This window comes from Helianthus annuus, chromosome 6 (genome assembly GCF_002127325.2).
Source record: "Helianthus annuus cultivar XRQ/B chromosome 6, HanXRQr2.0-SUNRISE, whole genome shotgun sequence".
Lineage (NCBI taxonomy): Eukaryota > Viridiplantae > Streptophyta > Magnoliopsida > Asterales > Asteraceae > Helianthus > Helianthus annuus.
Window position 1 is genome coordinate 10686624 of NC_035438.2, and position 25816 is coordinate 10712439.

Sequence of the window (25816 nt, forward strand, 5' to 3'; positions counted from 1 at the left end):
AATTTCCTTGACGTGGCGGTATAACATTTGTTGAAAATATAGTTTTATTCGCAATAAAGTATTTTTATATCGTAGCTATAACGAATGTCAGTATATGATAACTTTATTGTGAAGAATCGATCTGTTTCCAGCTGAAGAACATCGGTACCGACACTGGTATTCGTTTTATGGTTTTCTATTGATGTAGAACATGTGTCAATATATTCTTGTGCGTATCTTTTTCGGTTGATATTCTTAATGCTGGTACCGTATCAAACCGAACTGATACTGACCGAAACCCGCTGCGAAGCGCGGGTAATCCCACTAGTTTGTACACATAATTAATATGATATTACATAAAAAGATAATAGTCTACACACCAACACAAGTACGTGTTGCTTTTTTCTATTACATGTTAAGAGGAATTACCTCTTGTGGGGAGATCAAGGTTCAATCACTGTGAGGTGTAATTTAGTATGGTATTTAGGGGGGAAAGGCTTGGTTGTAAAAAAAAAACATGTTAAGTTAATGTAAACCAACAATACATACATGTTCATAAACACACGAAAATATTAACCTTTACACTCGGGTAAGTTAAAATCTCATAATCCCAAATGACTAGACTAGATATGTGATCTTCTATTTAGGTTGACTCATGATTCAACTTAAGCCATGAGTAAACATCTAAGAACTCCTTGGTTTGGGTTTTCTTTGCAAGAATCACGAGTTAATCTTTACATAGCTTTGTGGCATATCTATAAGTTCCATTTGTGCTCTTCATACTAGTTAACTTTTAATGTTTTCGGTTTTGCAAACTATATAAGCATACAAGAACAACCCCCAGGGAGCTTGTAGATTCAGTGTCATGAGGATGAACATAACACAATAGTTGAGTTTTGTAGGCAATCTCTTGAGCAATATAATCATCCTGCCGATTACTAATTTTTATTATACAACCTATGTTGCAAATGATATGTTGTAGTTAGTTGTCATTATTAATACTAGATGGTGAGAGTATAAAGTCATTTGTTTTCCATCCTAGGATATATCAATTATTCAATTGTGTATTGTACATGCGGGAAAACATATATTTGTTTATTTTGAACTAAGGGGTTATATAATCTATAATACATTATAAAACAAATAGACGTTGATGAGGCTATTGCTATAGCAAATTGGTTCTAGACTTTTCGTTGCCATAAAAGTTTCTTTTGATGTGTGTGATTTTTATATCCATCATTTATGTTGAATCATTTACGATTCATATGACTTAGATGGAAAGTGAGTTGGTTCAAGGCTGAGCTTAAGAAGCTCCCAAGTTTTCTGAAGCAGGTTAGTATGTATGTGTAGTAAATCATGCGTGTCTATCAAACTGTATAATGTATTGTTGCATGTATATTAATTTCAACACATATCTTAAGCATAACATATTAAATTGTTGTGTTTTTTTTAGGCTTTTGAGGTTTAGTTTGAAGATGGTGAGAATAAGTGTTCTTATTGATGCTCTCAAGAGCATGTATAGTGCTTAGAGAAGAGGGAAACTACATGTCATGATTAGACCTTCAAAAGTTACTATCAAGTTTATTATGGTTGTGCATAAACATAGTTAGTTTCTTTAACTTAATTTTGGCATGTATATTTGGATTATTACGTTCCATATAAATTACAAGTTCTGTCATTTGTTTTTACACTATTTTGTAGGCGGTGTCCTTTAGCACAAAACTTTGCAAGTTTTATGTTTTATGTTTCAAAATCTTGCACCCAATTAGATTTTTTAGTTAAATTGGGTAATGTGTATTGCGCATGAGGGCATTTTAGTTCCTTTATCTCATTTATTTAATATTATTTAAAAAATAAAACAAAACCCTACACACACTATCTCTAAACTCTCTTTCCTCTCTCACACCTCAAAATACCAGCAACAATAACAATTCAGTTTCAAATATACCAGAACAACAATCAGTTTTGTTCTCTGCGGGCCTCTGTCGCCCGCGACAGAGTTTGAAAGAATTTCGTTTAAAGAATAGTTTTGATGTTTTAGCAGATGCTAAGCTTCATGCTTCTCCGGCGAAAGGTTACAAGTTTTGTTGGATTTGAAGGATAAAGGTTAAAAAAAGAAACTGATATGAATTCACTGTTAGTTAAAGAAACTGATATGTATTCACTCTTAAAGAAAGAAATTGATATGAATTCGCTATTAAGTAAAGAAACTGATATGAATTCGTTGTTAAAAAAGAAACTGATATGAATTCACTTAACTCTTCTAGCGCGTTGAATGATGATCGGTCTGTTACAGTTGATCCGGTTAATTCAGTTAATTCTGGTTTGAATTTAATTTTCACTTTGAGCTGGTTAATGATGAAAGTATTTCTTTGAAGCAAGTTTGTTAGTTCAATTGTTACGTTTCTGGTATGGTTAACACATGCATCTTGTAAACGTTTTTTTGGGGTGTTTGGGATTGCTTTTTTTTAGTGACTTGTTAGCTTTTTGAGTTTTTTGAAAAGTTAAATGGTGTTTGACATGAAATTATTGTGTGAGGGAAAAGTCAATAAGTCACTCTATTAACTTTTCCAAAAAAGTCATAAGTTGTTTTGAAAAGGTAAGTCAAACATGGCCTTCGTCTTCATCACACATATTGTTCTTTAGTGAGTCGGAGCTTTTCCCGGGTCAACCCGTTTTCATCTTCATCACTCATACCACCTCCTCTTGAACAAGCTCTATGATCTCTTGTTGGACCATGGACCAATTCAAGATTTACACTTAGTTCCAAATCTCTTTTCCTCGAGTTGAATGATTTTACACCATTGAAAATGGATGAGAAATCCATCTGAGACGACGACGTTCCACTGTTACTGTTGTTCGGAGATGAATATTCTCCAGCTGCCGGTTGTCAATTTGAAACGACCACGAAGAACAATCTGCATTTTTTTCCGGCCAACAAATACCAGCTCAACCATTAAAGAACTCACCATCGGAAGCCGCCGTTGCCGGTCATCTTACATTGCCAGAATCTGTCCGCCCCAATCACCACCTAGTGTTAGAGAGTGTGTCGGTGCAGGGTTTTGTTTTAAATAATATTAAATAAATGTGGTAAAAAGACTAAAATGCCCTCACGTGCAAGACACATGACCTGATTTAACTAAAAAATCAAACTGGGTTTAGCCTAAAGGTTAAAACGTGCAAAATTTTGAAACATAAAACACAAAACTTGCAAAGTTTTGCGCTAAAGGACACCGTCTGCAAAATGGTTTAAACATAAAGGATAAACTTGTAATTTACTCCTTTAATGGTCTCCAATTCCAATTCCAATTCCATTTTGCTCCCTGTGATTTGGTCATTTTAATGGTTTTGCCCCAATAGTTTAAAAATAGCCATTTTCCTCCCTGATTTTTCTAACTTATCGTCATTTTGCTCCCTGCCTCTAACTCCATCCAAAAAAATCCATTAACTAGAAGGGTATTTTGGTAATTTTATAGATAAAAGCAAGGGCATGTATGTCTTTTCACCTAAATAAACCTATAACTTGTTTATTTACATGTATGTAAGTAGTTCTTTTCTGATCCCCCATTTTTCCAACCACTCTTTCTACCGGCCACCACCATCCACCACCACCTGCAACTACCACCTGCCGACCACGACTGCCGCGACTTTTAACTAAACGTTTTAATTGAGTTAGAGTTAGGGAGTAAATTACCGAAATACCCCTACTTTTAATTGAATGTTTTAACTGAGTTAGAGCCAGGGAGCAAACTGGCGACAAACTCGAAAGATCAGGGAGGAAAATGGCTATTTTTAAACTATTGGAGTAAAATCGTTAAAATGACCAATCCACAAGGAGCAAAACGAAAGTTAACTCTTTATTTTATATTAACTTAATAAATAACAAATTAATATTAAATCTTATCATATTTTGATAAAATATTATCCTTAAATCTAAATTGTTAATTTAATATATTTTTAAAACAAATACCTCTCTTATCTACTTATCTTATATTAAATATATAAATAATAAATTAATATTAAATGTTATCCTAATTTATTAAAAATATAACTTTTTTATTATTTGGTATACAAAATTATATTTATTCAACTCATGTAAAACACGGGGTTTTTAAGGATATATATTTTTTTTGTTATTTGGTAGATTTTTCAATCCGACTATACACGGGTTTTTTTAAAGATACGACGTTTTTAGTATTTAATATACAAAATTACATTTATTTAGGATATAACTTTTTTTTTATTATTTGGTAGATTTTTCAACCCGATTATACACGGGTTTTTTAAAGATACGACGTTTTTAGTATTTAATATACAAAATTATTTATTTAATCAGTGTAATACACATTGTTTTTAAAGATATAATTCTTTTTAGATCTATTCAACACGTGTAATATACGGGGGTTTTAAGGATGTAATTTTTTTATTATTTGGTAGATTTATTCAACCCGATTATACATGGGTTTTTTAAAGATACGACGTTTTTAGTATACAAAATTACATTTATTTAATCTGTGTAATACACATGGTTTTTAAAGATATAACTTTTTTTTATTATTTGATATATAAAATTACATTTATTTAACCCGTACAATATACAGGGTTCATAAAGATATAACTTTTAATTATTTAATATATAAAATTACATGTATTCAACTCGTGTAATACACGGGGTTTTAACCTAGTTACTATACGATACTGAACCAAACAATATCGATACTGGTACCTGTACTTTTTTATAGTTTCGGTTTCGATATTGTTTCTTTTATACAACTTCGTTTGCGACGTCAAGTAAATCAGCTGCCGATACCAATACCGATACCGTGATGAAGCGAACAGATACTGTCTGAACAACATCGGTACGAGTACCTGTTTTGTAGTTTTCGACTTTCCGCTCCATGTAAAATACATATTGATTGCTATACCGAATATCTGTATCGTACCAGTATAATAACGAACCGAATTGATACCGAAAGAAAACCGAATAAAGTGGTCGAAAACCCACTAGTTATACATAATATTAAAGTAGAATGTTGGTGGGGTTTCCACCAAACCCCCCCTAAACTTTTGCATACAGTAATTCTATTACTATACTAACCTCTCCAAGTTTTAAGCTATTAAATTTTTAACTAATTTTTTTTTTCAGTAGCATTCGTTTGCTAATTTCCGTTTCAAAAACTAATTTGTCCTTGTGTTTAAAAACTTTATAAAATACCATTTTGATCCTCTCAAGTTTCTAATGTTTTGAGTTTACTTCTTTTGTATAAACTAGGAATAAGTCCCGCGCGCGTTGTCGCGCTGGTATGTCGCAAACATCGAATGGATTAGTTCAAACGTTATGTGATGAGTTAATCATATGAAAACGCGTGTTTCGACATTTCCGATTGAACTCAATGTAACCTATATAAGCATTGTGATTGGATCAAAACATAAAGTAAATCAAATTTATACCATATAATCATAACGTATTATATGTAACCCGACTCATACATAGAAAACGTAACACATGTAACGGAAAAGATTACACGTATAATTAAAAGAGATTAATTAGAGCTTTTGAAAAAAAAAAACAGAAAAAAAACTCGGATTTGACTCCACTCGATTCGAAACAAATTTTACAAAACATTCATAAAATAAGCACGAAAACATATTATATTTGACCTGACTCGTTTCCCAAAATAGTCTACGTCGAAAGATACACCAACTTGAATTTATACCGAAACGTACATAAAAATATGTACCTAAAAATGGTTTTCTTATAAGAAAACGTATTATATCTGACCTAGCTCGTTTTCAGAAAAAGTTTACGTCGAAACGTAGAGCAAATTGAATTCATACCAACACATACATAAAAAATACGCACGTAAAAAATATTTTTTTAAGTAAAGGAGGTATAGGGGTAAACTCGAAAGAAATGTTTAATAGAAAGCTTAATAGGTTAAATACGTTCATAAAATCATGCCAAGTAGCACTAATGCCACACAATTGCCAGCAACCACCAACATCAGAAAAGCTCGTAAAAATAAAATAAATAAAAAATGAATAAATAACATCGAACGAAAAACAGACGTAAAATTGTTGAACCACGCCCATTGCGTCATGTTAATGCAATGTAAAACGTAGAAAAGAATAACTAAGTCCATCTGGGAACTCCGCGTTGCGATAAACTTGTCAAACGGAGAAAAATAGACGCGTTGCGACGGGGCCTGTCAAACTAAGAAAATAGACGAAAAAACATTGAACCATCATGCACGTTGCGGTGTGTTGACTCGCAATAAAACGAAAAACTCATGAAAGATAAAAATATGAGGGACTAAAGTTGAACAAAAAAAGTCTTTGTGTTAAATTGTAAAAGATGAAAAGTTTGAATGTTAAAAGTAAAAAATTCAAAAAGGTTTAAATGTAAAAGATGGAAAACTTATAGGTTAAAAGTGAAAAATTGAGTTTTTATTTTGGGAAACACCCTATGCATAGAGTACAAGTATATGAAGCAACAAGATGTTGCTTATTTATAGTGTGGTAAGAGCATTCACATCCAATCCACTAAAAATATACATACATTTCACTAAAAACAACTCCTATATCAATATATTTCCACTAAAAACAAATACTTTTTCTCTCTCTTTTTCAATATATATTACATTTTTCTCTCTCATTCACTCACAACCACTTTCAATATATATTAAAAAATTACAGTGGGTGAACAGTGTCCCTCCAAATATACAGATGAACAGTAATATTTTCTCTCTCCTCCACTCACAACCACTTTTTATACTCTTTATATTATAAAAACTCTACACACTATAGATATGATGGACTGGATGGGAATGCTCTAATGTGGTAATGTGGTAATACTAAAGTAGAATGTCGGTGGGGTTTCCACCAAACCCCCTAAACTTTTGCATACAGTAATTCTAACCCTTTACTATCTTCTATTATAATACTAACCTCTCCAAGTTTTAACCTATTAAATTTTTAACTATTTTTTTTTCGGTAGCATTTGTTTGCTAATTTCCGTTTCAAAAAACTAATTTGTCCTTCTGTTTAAAAACTTTATAAAATACCATTTTGATCCTCTCAAATTTCTAATGTTTTGAGTTTACTTCTTTTGTTCTTTACTTTTTAAAAACTAATTTTTTACGTACGTATAGGTATAAATTTGAGTTGGTCTACGTTTCGATGCCAATTTTTTTTTTTCAAAACGAGTCATGTCAAATATAATACACTTTTGTGCTTATTTTATGTACGTTTTGGTTGATCTACGTTTCGACATAAATTTTGTTCCAAACGAGTGTGGTCATATTACGTTTTCATTCGACAGTATAAATTCGAGTTACTCTACGTTGCGACCCCGTCACAACGCGTGACGAGTACAATTTTACTTTGCGAAACACTGATGTTCTCCCTTTGACGTGAATGTATTTTCTTTTGTCCTTTTGTATTTTTTTTAAAAGTTCTAATTAATTCCTTTTGATTATACGTGTCAGTTTTTCCATAATACACGTTTTTATGCTTTTCTTTTTTGGGTACGATTCCTATGTTTGAGTCACGTCACATATAAATACGTTATGATTATACGATACAAATTCGATTTACTTTACCTTTTGATCCAAATGCAATACTTATATAGGTTACGTTGAGTTAATCGGATACGTTGAAATGCGCGTTTTCATATAGTTAATACATCACACAACGTTTGGACAAATTATGTTCCGCAGCGCATCGCCCGCAGGTCATATTACTTTACTAGTTTGTAGAAAAAGAAAAAATAGCTTGACACAATTGTAAATTCTTGGAAAATTTTCACTATACATACATATTCACACAGCTATTATACTTTCATCCGCCTTATATACTCCTAGAAAATCCCCGATTTCCCTCGCTCTGAATTCGAAACCCTAGCTTTTGATCATCAAATCAATCAAATAATCACCATGATTCCGTTGGCGCAAAGATTATCAACTGAAATTCGGCTGTTGCTCGAGAGCTTGAACGAATCCAATCACGACTCCGTTATTAGCGAACTTTCTCAGGTACATTATGAAGTTTTCTTTTCTTCAAATCATGTATAATTCAGTTTATTTGTATCTGTTTGTTTTTGTGCGAGAGATCTGCTTGAAATTTGAAACCCTAGGTGCTTGATTGTTCCACACGAGTGTAAGTAGAATGCGTATCAAGTGTACTAAAAGTTAGATTACTTGGAATGTTACGAGTAAGTCCTGTAGACATGTATATTGTGTTTGATGTAGTTGTTAGGGTGAATGATTTATGATCCAGTTGTGATTGACTTTGTAGTTTAGTTGACTTCGAGAGTTACATGTTTGTTAGGGATTAGGGTTTGCAACACACACACACTGACACACAATCGCGCACGATCATTGCAGAACGAACACGTGGCAGTAGGATTTACGTGGTTCGGTTCCAATAGAAGCCTATGTCATAGGCTGCAACGAGGAATTTATTATTGCTATGCTCTCAACGAACACACGGCAGTAGTATACGAGGCACTGCCTCAACCATCTGGTTTTTAGCGCCTCAGACACTCTTTTTAAAATTAAGAATGGGAGTTAATATAAGAGAACAACACAGTCAAACAAACATATCTATTGATGCTTAATAAGTTTGCTCTACATGTTCTTCCGTTTTTAGATATAGAAGTATGTGGAATACAAAATAAAAGTTTTTCTTAAAGAAATGAAAGCTTCAGAGTAAACTTGGAGTTTTAGTTTTTTTCCCTTCTTGATTTAGGTATCTTGTTGCTCTTGTGCATAAAAATATATGAATAAATGTCAGCTATGATTTCGTACTTGTTCTAAATAATGTTTTATTTGGAGAATCGAACTGCATGCATTCAATGGGTTCTTCTTGTTGACCTTGTGGCATCTTGTGCAGTATGTTGATTACGGAGTAGAGGGAAACATTCTGCTTCTAGAGACATGCTTGGACCACTTTAACGTTTATGAAAAGGACTTGACAAGTACTCATCTGGAACCTGTAGTTGCTTCACTTTTTAGAAAATTGTTGGAAAAGCCACAGTTTAGTACTGTATTCTCAACGTCAGTAAGGTCATCAGCAATCACCGAAGAATTTCTAGATAAATTATCTGCTGCTCTACAGTTAACGACAAATGAGAAACTTGGATTTGGTCTTGCTTTGACAGATTCCGAAAATAATGACATCAGAACGGCTGGTGAGCTATCTTATTGATTCATGTTCTTCTTAAGGCTGTATGTTTGTGCACGTATGATAATTATATTGCTGATTGCAGGAAGAAACTTCTGTATGAGGCGGATTGAGGAAATTTGTGCTACTCATGCCTCTCTGCAAACCGCTGACTATGTTCAGGATGCATTGCTGTTTCTTAACAAATCCGAAGCCCTTTCTAAACATGTGGATTCATTTATGCAGTTGTTATCTTTGACTCAGTTTGATAAGGATTCGGGGCTTATCTTAGCTCCTCTTCTTTCAGATGAATTCCACAACTCCAAATTATTGAGGTGAATTTTATGATTTTTGTTGCTCGGGCACGCATAGTTATTGATAGCGAGGATAGCTTTCGCTATCACTCGCTTTATAGTGTGTTGCCCGTATCTTGCAATCTGTTAATTAGCAACTCCATTCCGTGATTATAGCGGGGCGACGAATTCCGGCTCAGGTGCTGCAATTTCTGCTGGAAACCTGCCGAAGAAGAAGAGTGGCTGCTTGTTTTTGCGTTTTAGCCTTTTAGGGTTAAAGAAATTTATATATTTTAACATTTAACTCCTCTATCTTTCACTACTTCATATTTGGTTCCTAAAACTTGTATAAGTTTACATAAGAAGTGTAAAATTAGTTTGTGTATTTTAACCTTTAACCCCCTCTATTTTCACTAGTTTACATTTGGTCCTTAAACTTATAATTTTTACATAAAAAGTATACAGTTAACATTATATTTATATATGTATGTATAAAAATTATAAATTGGTATTTTTTTTCCTTAAAATTTTAACTATCTTATCGCTAAACACGAAATAGCAGGCGCTATTTCGTCGCTATCGCTTGATAGCATATAGGTACCTTGTTGCTATTCGCTATCGATAACTATGTGGGCAAGATATTGTTTATCTAGTTAAAAGATTTAGATGATTCATCCTTTTTCTTCTGTTTTTTTTTTTTTTTTTTTTCAATTTGTAATTGTAATTGTCAGGTATATGGATTTTCTCAATGAGGGAAATGAGAACGAATTTGACAATATTCTAGCAGAAATGGAGAGGGAGATGAACATGGCTGACTTGTTGAAAGAATTGGGCTATAAGTGCACATCAGATGTATCACTTTGCAAAGATGTGTTATCGTCATTCTCACCTCTAACTGAAACAACTGTCGCTAGGATACTTGGGACCATTATCAGATCCGATGCTGGTCTTCCGGACCACGAAAACGCTTTTTCTACATTTTTTTCCGCTATTGGTAGAGGGACTCTGTCTGATATGCCCTCGTTGAACTCTTGGAACACTGATGTCCTTATAGAATCAATTAAGCAACTCGTTAGTTTCTTTTCGTTTTCTGGTTTTCATGAATATATGAGATGCAACCTGCATGTTTAGTTACTTACTCATACTAATATGAAAAAAAAATCAGGCTCCTGGAATCAGCTGGATCGCTGTAATTGAGAACCTTGATCATGAGGGTTTCTATGTCCCAGATGAGGCGGCATTTTTGCTACTGATTTCTTGTTACAAACGTGCTTCCCAGGTTTTAATTTATTTTGTGTAGTTTTTGATTTCTCTAATGATGGATAAGTGCATTGTTGAAGCTTAATTTTGTACTGATGAAAATGCAGGATCCCTTTCCACTGGCTGCTGTTTGTGGCAATGTTTGGAAAAACACTGAGGGCCAGCTGTCCTTTCTGAAGCATGCTGTTTCTGTGCCACCTGAAGTGTTCACGTTTGCACACTGCAAAAGACAATTGGTATGAAGATTGATGTGTGTATAAATAAATACACATACATACGTGTATAGGGGTGTAAATGAGCCGAGCCGAGCCCGAGTTTGCCTAAGCTCGAACTCGTCTCGTTCAACTTAAAGAGAGCTTGAGCTCAGCTCGTTAGTAATTTTTTTCGAGCTCGAGCTAGACTTGTTTATTATTTAATTATCTTATTTGTCTTCATTTACAATTAGTTAGACTTTTTATATATTATATACGTATGTTATTTAAGTATTTTTATAATTTTCTATATAACAGCAGTACTAATTGTTATGTAAGTATATTTTATATATTAAATAAAGTTACTTAGATAATATGCTTGTTTTGCTCATTTAGGCTCACGAGCCTAGTCAAGTTTGATATGTGAAGCTCGGGCTCGTTTAAGCTTGGCCACATTCAGAGTTTTTAGCCAGCCGATCTCAAGTAGCTTACGTTCGGCTCGGCTACACCCCTAACATGCACACACACACACATAGGTGCGTGTTCAATACAGAACCAATTTTTAGTAGAGAACTCTGAAAACGGCATAATGCACTTGTACATGGTGTTTGATGGATATAATGGGAGTTCGAAAGAGAGTGGGTGCGGTTACATAAACGTCTTATGTATCACATATAAAGCTTAAGGTGCAAGTGTTTATGTGGTTCTTACAGTTTTTTACTTCTTGTATGTTTTGTATTAAATGTTCCTCTACAGACAGACACACGCATATATACACACATACATTTATTAATTCTTACAATCTAGTTCTTACTTACTAATGATTCCACGCATATGTCCACTGGTTTCAAATATTTAGTGGTTCTCATTTGAACCCGTCTCTATACATATGCATACACACAAGTATTTTTAAGTAGAGAACTGTGGTTGGATAAAGTGAGAGAGATAGTGGGGTGGTTATGTGGTTCATTAAACAATAGGTACTAGCGTTTTTGTAGTTTTCTACATAAAGTTGGTTATGTATTGAACGTCCATCTATGCACACACACATACATACACACATATATATTTATGTATGTAATTGTAATTTTATTATTGATATATTGGATCCAAGTATTTGCATGTATCGTTGCAGGCAAATGTTGATGCAGTCCATAGTCATAAGTATCAATCTGGGCATGCAAATCATGCGTGGTTATGCCTTGACCTGTTGGAGGTGTTGTGCCAGCTAGCTGAGAGAGGCCTTGCAAAGCCTGTTCGATCACTGCTTGAATATCCTCTTAAGCATTGTCCCGAAGTGTTGCTATTCGGGATGGCACATGTTAATGTACTGTCTTCACATTGTTGAGCGGCTTATGTTTCTGCTTCTTCACTAATTTGTTTCATAGAGGCTCATATATTTTTACAAATTACGCAGACATCATATAATTTCCTTCAACTCGAAGTTTCTTTGGCTGTTGTTCCTGTGATACTTAAAGATGCTTCCGCCAGTGGCATTCTGCTACATCTTTGGCATGTTAACCCTACCTTTTTACTAAGAGCTTTAAGTGATGCACTCAACACAGATTCAGATAATATTACCAGGGTCTTGGATTTATGCCAAGAGTTAAAGGTCAGAGACCAGTTTTAGTTTCTGTCCACTGTCGTTATGTATGTGCTAAATGTTCTCTGTCACAGATTGTATCTCCTGTATTGGAAATGGTACCTATGTCGCTAGGTATTAGGCTTGCTCCCCTGGCTTCTCGAAAAGAACTCATAGATCTGGAGAAATGGCTGATTTCAAATCTAACTACTTACAGAGATACTTTCTTTGAGGTAATGATAAGTTGATAACTAATGCTGTATATTATATATAATAATAATAATAGTAATAATAATAATTACAACAAGTAGTTACGTCTACAGTTCTTTTCAGCGATTGGCCCCTTCTTTTTTCTTTTGGTCTCTTAGTGTCCTTTTGTTTTTTACCTTTACCCTTCAACATTTAGTATTGGCATTTACAACCCCTCAACTTTCTAAAGGCTTTGTAATCAATTTTTACGTGCTCATTTTTATGTACGTGTCGGTATGAATTCAAGTTGATTTACGTTTCGACGTAATTTTATTTTGGAAATGGGTAGGCTCAGATGTAATACGTTTTTGTGTCTATTTTTATGTACGTTTTCAGTTCGTCTACGTTTTCACATAAATTTTGTTCTAAAACGAGCCGGGTCAAATATAATACTTTTTCATTAGATGGTAAGTTTGAGTTACTTTATGTTTTGAGGCCGCCGCAACGCGTCGTACCATTGATTAACTTAAAAAACATAATTTTCTTACGTGCTTATTTTTATGTACGTGTCGGTATAAATTCAAGTTGGTTAACATTAGACATAAATTTCTTTCGCAAATAAGTCGGGTCACATATAATACGTTTTCGTGTTTATATTTAATGTACGTCTTCAGTTGGTCTGCCTTTTGACATAAATCATGTACGTTTTCAGACGGTATAAATTCGAGTTACTTCACGTTTCAAAACCGCCGCAACGCGCGGGGAAATTTACTAGTTTTGGTATCTTTACATTTGAGATGATATTGACATATGCATGTGCTACATTATTAGGAGTGCGTCCGATTCCTGAAGGAGGTGGACTTTGCTGCTCGGGAATCTTCAAATCGTTTGCGTAGTCCAGGAAACATCTGGAGTCTTTATATGGAGACAGCCCCTGTGTTTTTAAAGGTTTTACCTTCTAAATAGTTTTGTACTTCATTATTTTTATTATTTCAGCCCACACTGATAAAAGTTTCGTTTTCTTTTAGGTTCTTCAAGCACATGCAAACTTGCTCTCCTCTAACCAACTTTCTAAGGAAATGGAAACTTTGCATTTGAACGTTACAAACAACAGTTCAAGGATGAGGAACGATGGTGGTCCTGATTCATCAACAACTGAAGTATATGCGGATGATATAGAGACAGAGGTCAACGCTTATTTCCAGCAAATGTTCTCTGCCCAATTGACTGTAGATGCAATGATTCAAATGCTAGCTCGATTCAAGGAATCTTCTGAGAGAAGGTTTATTCTTTATGTGTTTCTTTTTGGGCCTTGACTACATACATACATACATACATACATACATACATACATACATATATATATGTATATATATGTGTATCTATATGCATATATTTGTGGTTAATTGATTTTTGATGTCCTGCTATACCATGTGGCCTTCCAGGGAACAATCCATATTTGAGTGCATGATTGCGAATCTGTTTGAAGAGTACAAGTTCTTCAACAGATACCCTGACACACAACTTAAACTCGCAGCGGTTCTCTTTGGTAAGGCCTTGGTTTGATGCGACTTTGATTTTAACTTTAAATTAATATTCATGATATTAATTCAATAACGAAATTTGTTTCCATTCCTTAATCTTTATGTTAAGCTCGTTTTTTTTCTTATCTTATAAAATATGAAAATTGCAGGGTTGCTTATTAAGAATCAACTTGTGACCCATCTGACACTTGGCATTGCCTTACGAGCTGTTTTAGATGCGTTGCGTAAACCTGCAGATTCCAAAGTTAGTTCTAAGTTTTCGGTTTATGCTTTTGATATTCCCCGAGCTCCAAAAGCATTCTTATAAATAACGATGAAACATGCTTGTATGCAGATGTTTGTATTTGGTACAAAAGCATTGGAGAATTTTGTAGATCGGTTGATCGAATGGCCACAGTACTGCCAACATATCTTGCAAATATCACATCTACGTGGCGCTCAACCTGAGCTTGTTGCTTTCATTGAAAGGGCACTTGCTAGAAATTCATCGGGCCATCCGGAATCAGATGCTGACCAACACCATAATTCTATTTCGCAACCAAACACTGAGGTACACATGTTTTTTTCTTAATGGTTTTTTGTGTTCCGCTCTTTTGGATTACCTTAGATTGGTATCTTATACAGTTTTACAAATTGTAGGTGGCGGGTTCATCTTTTCCGTTGATTGGATCTGGTAGTTCACATCTTGTTTCTCAGATAGCTTCTCCAATTCAGCTTCAGCAAAGGAACCAAAGTTATTTAGATGAAAGACACAGGTCCTCTGTAACTTCCTCTAACTATGTGAAGCCAATCTTAAATACGACAGGACAAGTTTCAGTTGCTCTAGCAAACGAACCTGTAAACATCCCCAAGGTAACCGCTGCTCTTGCAAACGAACCTGCTAACGTGCCTAAGGTAACCATTATACTGTAACTTCAGTAATATGAGTGTGAGCTTTATGATCATATTATAATTTATGATGGTTAAATGCAGCCACAGAGTGTAGTTAGTTCTTCAGCAGCGTTGGGTTCATCTCCTGCTTTTGCTCGTGCTTCTCGAGCCGTTACTTCAGCAAGTAGGTTTCAACTTTTCTTAAGTCTTATACCCCCATGTGTATGTACTTCTATAGAGTAATTTATGGTGGTTTGTCATATTATATCTATATATATAATGCAGAGTTTGGTTCTCTAAATATTGAAACACTTGTTGCTGCTGCTGAACGTAGAGAAACTCCCATAGAGGTATTTAAGTATTTTATCTACCTTTAGCCCCTTTCTGGTGGTTTATTTTCCAGGATTCTTAAATGAATTTGCCTATTACTGAAAATATTCATCATGTTAAGAGTACTTCATAAATTAGATTTTGGTAAAAGATGAATTTTAATAATAAATACCGTCTTAAGATATTCTGGTCATGTTCATCTCACATGCATCTCCCTTGCAGGCACCGCCATCAGAAACTCAGGATAAGATTTCTTTTATTATCAACAATTTATCGATTGCCAACATTGAAGCTAAAGCAAAGGAATTCACCGAAATTTTGAAAGAACCGTACTATGCGTGGTTTGCTGAGTACATGGTCATGAAAAGGTGAGATACTATATCACGGATCGAAAACTTATTGTGTCAGTAAGAATCTTTCTAGTAAATCGGAAACAATCGTGAAACTATCTGAGTGTCTTACTGATCTTGTTGACAGAGCGAGTATCGAACCAAATTTTCATGACTTGTACTTGAAGTTCCTGGATAAAGTAAGCTCGAAACCTCTTATCAGAGAGATTGTTCAAGCCACCTATGAGAATTGCAAGGTATAATTCACTAAACGATTCTTTGCTTTTCTTAATGTTGGTCGTTTGTGGATCGTTGGGAGTTTACAGTACATTATTAATTATACGGCAATGCAACAGGTTCTTCTAGGATCTGAACTTATAAAGTCCAGTTCAGAAGAACGTTCTTTGCTGAAGAATCTTGGAGGTTGGCTCGGAAGGATCACAATCGGTAGAAACCATGTTTTGCTTGCTAGAGAGATTGACCCAAAGCCTTTAATTATTGAGGTTAACACATTTTTTTATACACATTATTTGAGTGATATGTAGCTAAATGCGGTTTCGATTTTTTGTAGGCATATGTAAAGGGTTTAATGATTGCTGTGATTCCGTTTACTTCTAAGGTACATAAATTGGAATGGTTGGTTAAGGTTTATACTTTTTTACTGATCAAAGTAATGTGAGGTATTTAATTTCTTTGTGCTGTTGATGTAGATATTGGAGTCATGTTCGAACAGTCTAGCATATCAACCGCCAAATCCTTGGACCATGGGAGTTCTAGGGTTACTTGCCGAAATATACGCAATGCCAAATCTCAAAATGAATCTCAAGTTTGAAATTGAGGTATGTATATGACTGCTTTACATGGAGACAATTGCTAAATTGATTAACATTTTTAAAATCATCTAGTAAATATGTTTCTGTCGTGGTGTTTCAGGTGTTGTTCAAGAATCTTAATGTGGATTTGAAGGAAGTAACCCCGTCATGGCTTCTTATCGACAAAGTGAGAGAAGTCGAAGGCAATCCTGATTTTTCTAACAAAGATATTGGGCCGGCCCAGCAACCATTGGTTGGGGAAGTTAAATCTAGTAAAATATCTAATCTAAATCAAGTCGAATTACCAGTTGAAATTGGTAGCTCATCTCATTCGGGTGGTCATCCACGAATATTACCTCAGGTGTTTCTTTAATCTTAATATGTTTCTCCACCTAAGTTTTTTTTTTTTTGTTTTCCTGGGCTTTATGGTGCTAATTTATTATGTGGATAGTATGCTGCTTCGCATCATTTTCCTGCGGTTACTTTAAGCGAGGAAGAGAAAATGGCAGCTTTAAGCTTGTCTGATAAGCTTCCATCTGCTCAAGGACTTCTACAAGCACAATTGCCGTTTTCAGTTGGTCAGGTGTGTAGGTCTTTTTTTATGTCTTGTGTTTATTGTTTTATTCTCTACTGAAATATTAGTCATTTTTGCAGCTACCGTCATCAAGTATGGATCAACAAGTGATCGTCAATCCTAAGTTGCAAGCTCTGGGCCTGCATATGCACTTTCAGAGGTACCAACTTCTCCCAAACATATGATTATAGAGGCGGTTAATTTTAATTCATTATACAATATGTTAAAAGGCTATGTGGTAGCACTCACATGTGCTTACCCTTAAGGTAAGGTAGCCAATAAGTTTTTGTAACTTTCTCAATTTGTATTTTTCTTTTTACTTTATTGTTCTTTTCTTTTCTTTTCTTTTTTTAAGCAACCGAAATATTGCCATCACGAACCGAAAATCATCGGTACCGGTACTATCATAACCGTTACTGATATTCTTTTTTTCGGTTCTCGATTGACGTAAAACATGTAGCGACATCCTTTTGGGCTTATGATGACTTTTGACCATCGCGTAGTCTATGTCGAGTGTCGTCACATTATCGCGTAGTCTATGTCGAGTGTCGTTACATTATCTATACATTAATGAACAGAGCCAACATCAACCAAATTCCCGCTACTAACATTATTTTTACTATTACGTTAATGTTTTCATTTAAAATTTGTTAAAAACCGGCTCACCCCCGCCGCGGAGCGCGGGTGCAACCCACTACTTTACATTAACTGCTGTTTGGTCAAATGGGCGTACACATAATAAAATTTATATAACATTCCAAATGGGTCAAAAGTCACCTGTAGTGTATTTAAAAGATTGCAATGCTTTAAATCATTTTATATAAAAGAAATTATATTATTACAAAAAGTCATCTGTAGTGTATTTAGAAGATTGCAATGCTCTAAATCATTTTATACAAAAGAAAATATATTATTACTTTGTAATATAGTTTTGTAGTTGTATTTTATGCATAAAATTAGTGCAGAAACAAACAAGAAGTCTGCTCAGAATTTGATTAGTAAACTAAATATTGCTCGGTGTATGCAACTTGTTTCTTTTACAGAGTGCTTGGAATTTCAATGGAACTGGCTATCAAAGAAATAGTTTCTAGTATTGTTCAGCGCAGTGTTTCAATAGCAACTCAAACAACAAAAGAACTTGTGTTAAAGGTGGCATTTTGCTGGATCATTATGTTCATTGTGTGTTGATGTAATTAACACTGATTTTGAAAGATGTTTTACACTTTTTCTTCAATGGCAGGACTATGCTATGGAGTCGGATGAAAGCCGTATACACAGTGCCGCTCACTTGATGGTTGCAAGTTTGGCGGGAAGTCTAGCTCATGTCACGTGCAAGGTTTCTTGTGAAACCATTTATTAAAAAATTGAATTATGAATATAATTAACATTGGTTTTGATCTCTGTTATTAGGAACCTCTTCGTGGTTCAATATCAAGTCAGCTAAGAAACAGTCTTCAGGCTCTGAGTGGGAGTATTTCAAGTGAACTACTTGAACACGCGGTTCAGCTTGTTACAAATGACAATCTTGATTTGGGCTGTGCTTTTATCGAACAGGCTGCAACCGAAAAGGTTAGAGATTACTAGATTAGTCTCATCACATTTCTCATTTGATCATTACTGATGTGTATTTTGTTAAATACAGGCTGTACAAACAATAGATAGCGAACTTGCTCCTCAACTTTCGATAAGAAGGAAGCACAGAGAAGGGGTTGGGTCCGCTTATTTTGATAACAGTCTGTATACACAAGGTTACGTAGGCGTCCTACCTGAAGCCCTCCGTCCGAAACCTGGCCGATTATCTCATTCTCAACAGCGAGTTTATGAGGTAACATCTTATTTCCGCCGTTGATATATCATTCAGTATAAAATCACTATAAATCGTAAAATTAATTGTTATTTTTGTCAGGATTTTGTTCGCTTACCATGGCAAAATCAATCCAACCAAAACTCGAACTCCGTACCTCTTGGTCCTTCACCTTCACCAGCAAGTGGTGCTCTACACCGGGGTTACGGTTCCAGCACAGGTTCAGTATCGGTTTCGGTTTCAGGTCAACTGAACCCTGGAATTTTCTCATCTGGTATCAATGCTGTAGCACACGAGGATATGGAGCCTAGCTCAGTAAAACTTCTCAGGTATGATTCATTAAACAGCTTTCCATTTCGGATCCTTTGTGTTTTATCTTTTATCCTCTTTTTTACAGTTTTTTTTTATATTTCCAGTGGTTCTTCGGTTCATAGCACGACGGGCAGCGGTATGGGTGCTCACAACTTTGAGGCTGTTCCGTCTTCGTTTTCTTCGGCACCAGCTCCTGAACTGCACGTTCCAGAATCTTCCAGTGTTCCCAAAGTTAGTAAAGTTATTTAGCATGAGTTCAAGATGGGTTGTAATGTGTTTGCATTGCTTAACATGCTTTCTGTTAATTGGTAGGAACTGGGAGTGCATGCCCAATCTTTGTCTTCAACTTCGGATCGCATTATAAATACCACTGCAGAACTTTCATTGACTACCAAAGATGCAGTGGATAAATACCAATTTATCTCAGAGGAGGTTCATAACTTCATAAACATTTCACTTTCATTTTGGTTTACTTCAGGAAATTTCGGTTTAGAGCTTACTGGACCAATTGATTGTTGTTTCAGCTGGAATCTCTGATAGCGAAGGATGCTAACGAAGCTGAAATTCAGTCTGTTATTGGCGAGGTTCCTGGGGTGATTCTCAGATGCATTAGTCGGGATGAGGCTGCGTTGGCTGTAGCTCAGAAGGTCTTCCAAGGTTTATATGAAAATGCAGCAAACAGCGCTCACGTTAATGCTCATATTACCATGTTAACCGCCATTCGTGATGTCAGCAAGCTTGTGTTCAATCAACTCACGAGCTGGGTATGCGTTATTTCATTTCTGCTTCGCTCAGCCTCTACAATGGTTTGTTATTGACTTATTTCAGTGAATTTCATTACTAATTGCTCACATCGGGGGTTGTGTAGGTAATATATTCCGATGAAGATAGAAAGTTTAACAAAGATATTACTATCGGCTTAATTCACAGAGAGTTGTTGAACCTTGCTGAGTATAATATTCATTTGGCTAAGCTTCTTGATGCCGGAAAGAACAGTATGTATATTCTGTATTATTATTATTATTATTGTTGTTGTTATTATTATTATTATTATTATTATTATTATTATTATTATTATTGCCAATATTATTATGTTATTACTATCTGTTCTGATAGAAAAAGAACTAACTTTTGATATGATAAGCAGAGGTGGCAACAGAATTTGCAATATCGCTCATTCAAACACTGGTGGTTAGTGACGCCAGAGTAATATCTGAACTTCAGACTGTTGTTGATGTGTTGGCTAAGGTATGAGACTATGATCTACTCTTAGAATAGTTAAATCCATTTTTACGTAATCGAATGCAGCGTTCTGAAAGCATAATCACACACAGCTTGCAACAAGGCCTGATGCTCCTGAGGCACTTCAACAGCTTGTTGAAATTGCCAGGAACCCAGCAGCTGGACAACAAAAAGACCAAAAGGTTACATCATAGTATCATACCTGTTCTTGTTTCTGTCGCTAGACAACATTCTCAGATCTTAACTTTTATCGTTTAATGTATCAGGTATCGACTCTTCTTGTATCAAGTAGGGATGATACCGGTGTTGTGGAATCTTCTGAACCAGATCCTGCTGCTTTTCAAGAGCAGGTATATAATATAAAGCTGCTTTACGAACTTCTGACTTTAATATCTATGATTTCACAGGGGTAAATAAATAAATTTATATATAATATATCTCACAGGTTTCTCTGCTGTTTGCTGAATGGTACCGGATATACGAACTTCCTGGTGTAAATGATCAATTGTCTGCTCGTTTCGTTCTCCAACTGCAGCAAAATGGCCTTTTGAAAGCCGATGATACATCCGACCGTTTTTTTCACCGTCTTCTTGTAATGATTTTTTTACCAAAATGCCCTTTTCTGATTATGCTTTAAGAAACCTGTGTCTTATCTTCTCTAATTATATCAGGATATTGCTGTATCACATTGTATATCTTCTGAGAGCGCTGTTCAATCTCATCAGCAAGCGCAAACATTATCTTTTCTAGCCATTGATATGTATGCATCACTTGTCTTTACAATACTGAAGGTAGGGTCCGTCGATTTTTATTTGAACGGTTAATTCACATATGCATTTTTTTACTGTTGTTTCTCAAACCGACATTATTTTTCCGTATGGGTAGTTCTCTACTGACCATGGATTAAGCAAGCTGCAACTTTTCTCGAAGGTTTGAATTTTTAGTCATAACCTGAGCTTTTTGATAATTTTCAATTAGTTGCATATCATAAATTATTAATCCACATTTTGTAATGCAGGTGTTAGCGGTGACTGTGAGATTCATTCAAAAGGATGCTGAGGATAAGAAAACATCATTCAACCCTAGGCCGTATTTTAGGTTATTTATTGATTGGCTACTTGACCTTAGTACTCTTGATTCAGTCTTTGAGGGTGCAAACTTTCAGGTACTTGCATTTTTCTGTGTGACGTATCAACACTTTGATCTAAGTTTTCCGTTTCAAGTTATTAGTTTTCTTGCAGGTTTTGACAGCTCTAGCAACTTCCTTTCATGTGCTACAGCCTTTGAAAGTTCCTGCATTTTGGTTAAGTGACTATAAATGATCTTTTCGATGATACCAAACTATCAAAAACCTATATATATATATTTTTTGGATGTTTGTCTAATGTTGGGAAAATGGTCTTTTTCCAGCTTTGTATGGCTTGAGCTAGTAAGTCACAGAAGTTTCATGCCGAAATTACTGAGCGGGAATGGTCAGAAGGGGTGGCCGTATTTCCAACGTTTACTGGTAGACTTGTTCCAGTTTATGGAGCCGTTTTTGAGGAATGCTGAACTTGCCGAAACGGTTTGCATCTGTTTTTTTACTCATAACTAGGCCTATAAACGAACACAAACGAACACGAACAAAGACATGTTTGTGTTCGTTCATTTAACTTTAACCGAACACGAATATATAGTCGAACAATTTTTTTTCATGTTCATTCATTAAGAAAATGGGCATGTTCGTGTTCGTTTAAAACCTAAACGAACAGTTCATGAACATAAATGAACATAAACAAACAAACAAACTCAAACGAACATAATTTAACAAACATAAAACAACACAAATGAACATATATGACCAAACATAAACGGACGCAAAGTAGCTTTTTTATAGAAAGTTTTGATTAATTACGATAAATTCTATTTGAAAGCCCTTTTTAATTACTGAAAAGCCAAATTATTAACTAGTTATATGTATATAAGTAGTTAGAAAGCCTCTTTTATGTTTCTATTTGTATGAATTTAACTCCATATGCATTTATTAAAATATAAAAGAACATAAATGAGCAAGCATAAACGAACATAAATGAACGAACAACACGTGTGTTCATGTTTGTTCGTTTGTTAAATAAACAAACTTCCCGCCAAACAAGTTTACGACTTTACGGGCAGTTCATCATTGTTCGGTTCATTTACAGGCCTACTCATAACTTTAATCTTTAGCAGAATCATCTTATTTTTGTTGTTTTTTTTTTCAGATTCGTTTTCTGTACAAAGGCACACTAAGAGTGCTTTTAGTGTTGCTTCATGATTTTCCGGAGTTCCTTTGTGATTATCATTTCAGTTTCTGTGATATCATTCCTCCAAGCTGCATTCAGATGAGAAATATCGTACTTAGTGCGTTTCCACGCAACATGAGGCTACCCGACCCTTCCACCCCCAACTTGAAGGTCTCTGTCTTATCTTGGTTTTAAGTATTATACGAGTGTAGCTCTCGTTGATCAGAACTGATTTCTAGATCCGTCCAATCTTGTTTTCTCAGATTGACCTGCTGGCTGAGATTAATCAATCGCCACGCATTCTGTCAGAAGTTGATGCAGCTTTGAAAGCCAAGCAAATGAAAAGTGACTTGGACGAGTATCTCAAGGTACAGTGTTAGGGCTGCAAACTGATAGGAACTTGATAGAAATTACTTAATAGTATATTGTAATTGTGAGAGGGGGGGGGGGGGGGGGTTAGTGTAATTACTACTTCTATAAATAAGGCATTAGTCATTATAGAAAGTAGGAAGAGAATTGGTTAGTTGTTAAGGCTCATTGCCATGTGCATGAGAAGGGCATAGCCCTGGGACCACTTGTGGTTGTTATCTTTTTCTTGTAGATCCTTTTGGATCATCTTCATCATTTCCACCATTGTTATATGTTTTAAGCTTCGATTAGTATCAATTCCTATCACAAATGAACCAAGCGTTCAACGAACAGTTCGTGAACCGTTCGGCCGTAAGTTTGTTTGTGTTACTTCGTCTAATAAATGAACGAACATGAACACGAAATTTCCTTCGTTTAGTTAAACAAACGAACATGAACACAGGTTGCGTTCATTTACTGTTTGTTTGTGTTCGATAGTTCATTAGGATTTTTAACTTCTATTTTTATTTTTAGTACTTCAAAATTCCCAATAATAGATTATTTAAAGAAAGAGTAAATTACTTTTTGAGTCCTTGTGTTTTAGTGGTTTTAACCATTTGAGTCCAAAATCAAAATGTTTAACGCCCTGAGTCCCTAGACGCCTTTTTTATAACCTTTTGAGTCCAATTTTTTTTTTTTTTTTTTTTTTTTTTTTTTTTTTTTTTTTTTAACAAAATTGGACTCAAAACGTTATAAAATGAACAAAATTGGACTCAAAACGTTATAAAATGAGCAGTTAGGGACTCAGGGCATTAAACTTTTTGATTTTGGACTCAAGTGGTTAAAACCACTAAAACACAGGGACTCAAAAAGTAATTTACTCTTTAATAAATATTAGTGTATTACATATTGGTATTACTTCATTTATTTTGATTAACTATTATTCTGGGTGGACTAAATGAAGTCTTTGAGTGTCTTTTGGGTGGTCTAGTTTTGCTCCATTTCATATCTTTTGAATAATCGTCTCTTTTTTTTTTAATATATGTAGACGAGGCCACAAGGGACTTCGTTTCTTTCAGAATTAAAGCAAAAACTGCTTCTTTCGCCAAGTGAAGCTGCAAGGGCCGGAACACGATATAACGTGCCTTTGATGAACTCCCTTGTTCTTTATGTTGGAATACAGGTGTGTTAAAGTTCTTTAATAATTTTAAAAAGTTTAATTAATGCGGAAACAAAAGGATGTTATATTATAATATCTTTTAGTTTTTAATTTTTACAAATAATCTGACTGGGTTGGGGCTAAAGGACATAAGGTGCGGGATTTTGAAACATAAAGTACAAAAGTCGTCAACTTTTGCACTAAAGGACAACGCCTGCAAAAGGGCGTTAACTTAAAGGACAAAACTTGTAATGTACTCTAAATATCAATCAACGATGCAGGCGATCCAGCAGCTACAGGCGAGAACACCACATGGACAGTCGATGGCCAGTAATGCATCACTAGCTATCTTTATGGTGGGCGACATATTCCAAACGTTGATACTAGAGCTAGAGACTGAAGGGCGTTACCTCTTTTTGAACGCGATTGCTAACCAATTGCGTTATCCCAACAACCACACACATTACTTCTCATTTATCCTTCTTTACTTGTTTTCCGAGTCTAACCAGGTCAGTCGGTAGCAGTTAGTTGGTGGTTAGTTGACTTCGATGCTTGTTTCACTTTCAAACATTTACACGCACTTAAATGTCTTGCAGGAGGCTATTCAGGAACAGATCACTAGAGTTTTATTAGAACGGTTGATTGTTAACCGGCCACACCCTTGGGGGCTTCTGATTACTTTCATTGAGCTTATCAAGGTAATTGCCATCTGATGAACGTAGATATATATGTTGATAATGATAACGAGTCGTAAGGCAATTACGATGGTTAACTTATTGTATCTATGAATGATTGAGCAGAATCCCCGTTACAACTTCTGGAGCCGATCTTTCACAAGGTGTGCTCCTGAGATTGAGAAACTCTTTGAATCAGTGTCAAGATCGTGTGGAGGTCCTAAGCCCGTAGATGACGGTGTGGTTGCTGGAGGAATATCTGATGCCATGCACTAGCACTAGGATTTTTTTTTGTTGCTTTAGGTTTCAAGACGTGACATCTAAACCACCCGTTTGAATGTTAGTTTTTGTTCCTCACTATGACATTTTCAAGTTTTGGATACATGCAAACCTAATGCCAAGAAAATGTCAAAAACAAGTTTATTAGTACCCAGAATGGGTCGATCCGTGTTTATATTTCAACTATAGTAAATCAAATGGATAAAAAACATTATAAAAAATACGAGTTTAAATCAACCAAAGGTGTGTTTTGTTAAACGAAACTAGATAACCATTGTACAATTTTTTTGTAGTTATTAAAGTGTTTTCGAGTTAACCCAAAGTCCTCAACCAAAAAAACATACACGTTTTTACCCGTTAGCCGTTTTGCCAAAACTACTACGTGTATATCGTCTCCTAGAACTATGATGTGTGTCGCTAACACATTGCATTCAAGTATTCAACTCACCAACAGCGATTTAAGAAATAACAAAAAGAGTTAAAGACATTGAGAAACGTAACTGCGTGAAAAACTAGAAAGTAAGCAAAAGATTTTAACAATCTAGCTACCTAGTAAATTCATAGAGTACAAAGGATTGGTTCTCTTAAGCCTCTTGACGAACAAAGTAAAGCTTTAAGCCTC

General features: G+C 35.0%; 1 protein-coding gene across 1 annotated transcript; it reads left to right on the plus strand.

Moving 5' to 3' along the window:
- Positions 1-7808: 7808 nt before the first annotated feature.
- Positions 7809-25344, plus strand: LOC110864689 (CCR4-NOT transcription complex subunit 1). Its single transcript, XM_022113811.2, has 49 exons — positions 7809-8012; positions 8872-9169; positions 9248-9476; positions 10166-10505; positions 10600-10713; positions 10802-10930; positions 12021-12212; positions 12303-12497; positions 12563-12700; positions 13488-13604; positions 13685-13938; positions 14102-14205; positions 14350-14444; positions 14535-14750; positions 14840-15094; positions 15173-15254; positions 15356-15420; positions 15623-15768; positions 15878-15986; positions 16086-16232; positions 16301-16348; positions 16440-16568; positions 16663-16902; positions 16993-17124; positions 17196-17275; positions 18159-18264; positions 18356-18451; positions 18526-18684; positions 18758-18940; positions 19022-19248; positions 19336-19462; positions 19544-19663; positions 19756-19995; positions 20100-20226; positions 20379-20479; positions 20566-20655; positions 20740-20823; positions 20919-21065; positions 21145-21264; positions 21359-21403; positions 21492-21638; positions 21715-21776; positions 21884-22037; positions 22714-22905; positions 22998-23102; positions 24131-24265; positions 24523-24750; positions 24838-24939; positions 25042-25344. The coding sequence occupies exons 1-49, from the start codon at positions 7914-7916 to the stop codon at positions 25189-25191; spliced, it is 7200 nt and encodes a 2399-aa protein (XP_021969503.1). The 5' UTR covers positions 7809-7913; the 3' UTR covers positions 25192-25344.
- The last annotated feature ends 472 nt before the right edge of the window (positions 25345-25816 follow it).